The sequence below is a fragment of the Eimeria mitis genome, genomic scaffold, assembly GCF_000499745.2.
Source record: "Eimeria mitis Houghton genomic scaffold, Emh_scaff648, whole genome shotgun sequence".
Lineage (NCBI taxonomy): Eukaryota > Apicomplexa > Conoidasida > Eucoccidiorida > Eimeriidae > Eimeria > Eimeria mitis.
Window position 1 is genome coordinate 4,806 of NW_013574640.1, and position 386 is coordinate 5,191.

The following is a 386-nucleotide window of genomic DNA, read 5'->3' on the forward strand; positions in this document are numbered from 1 at the left end:
TGGGCCGTTTTGAATACGCCTGCACACGAATTTGGTATCCCCCCAATGGCTGTCAGCAGCAGCCTCGCTGGGCTGCAGCTGCATGCAGGCAACCCACAGCAGCAGCAGCAGCAGCAGCAGCAGCAGCAGCAGCAACAGCTGCTGCTGCTACAGCAACAGCAGCAGCTGCTGCTGCAACAGCAGCAGCGGCAGCAACAGAAACAGCAGCAACGAAGCCTCGCCTCCCTAGCTGCCAACCTACGCAGGACCCCACAGCCCCTTCTACAGTAACTGCAGCAGCAGCAGCAGCAGCAGCAGCAGCAGCAGCAGCAGCAGCGGCAACAGCTTCTGCTACTGTTGCTGCAGCAGCAGCAGCAGTCGCTGCAGGAGCAGCAGCAGCAGCAGCA

At 61.4% G+C, this 386-nt stretch overlaps 1 protein-coding gene across 1 annotated transcript in view; it reads left to right on the forward strand.

Annotated features, from left to right (window-relative positions):
- EMH_0018610 (uncharacterized protein) overlaps nt 1-270 on the forward strand; it is a gene marked incomplete at both ends in the record, with an annotated part of 4,397 nt that extends 4,127 nt beyond the window's left edge. Inside the window, one exon of the mRNA XM_013501184.1 lies at nt 1-270. Within this exon, the coding sequence (XP_013356638.1) occupies nt 1-270 (270 nt within the window).
- Nucleotides 271-386: the final 116 nt, after the last annotated feature.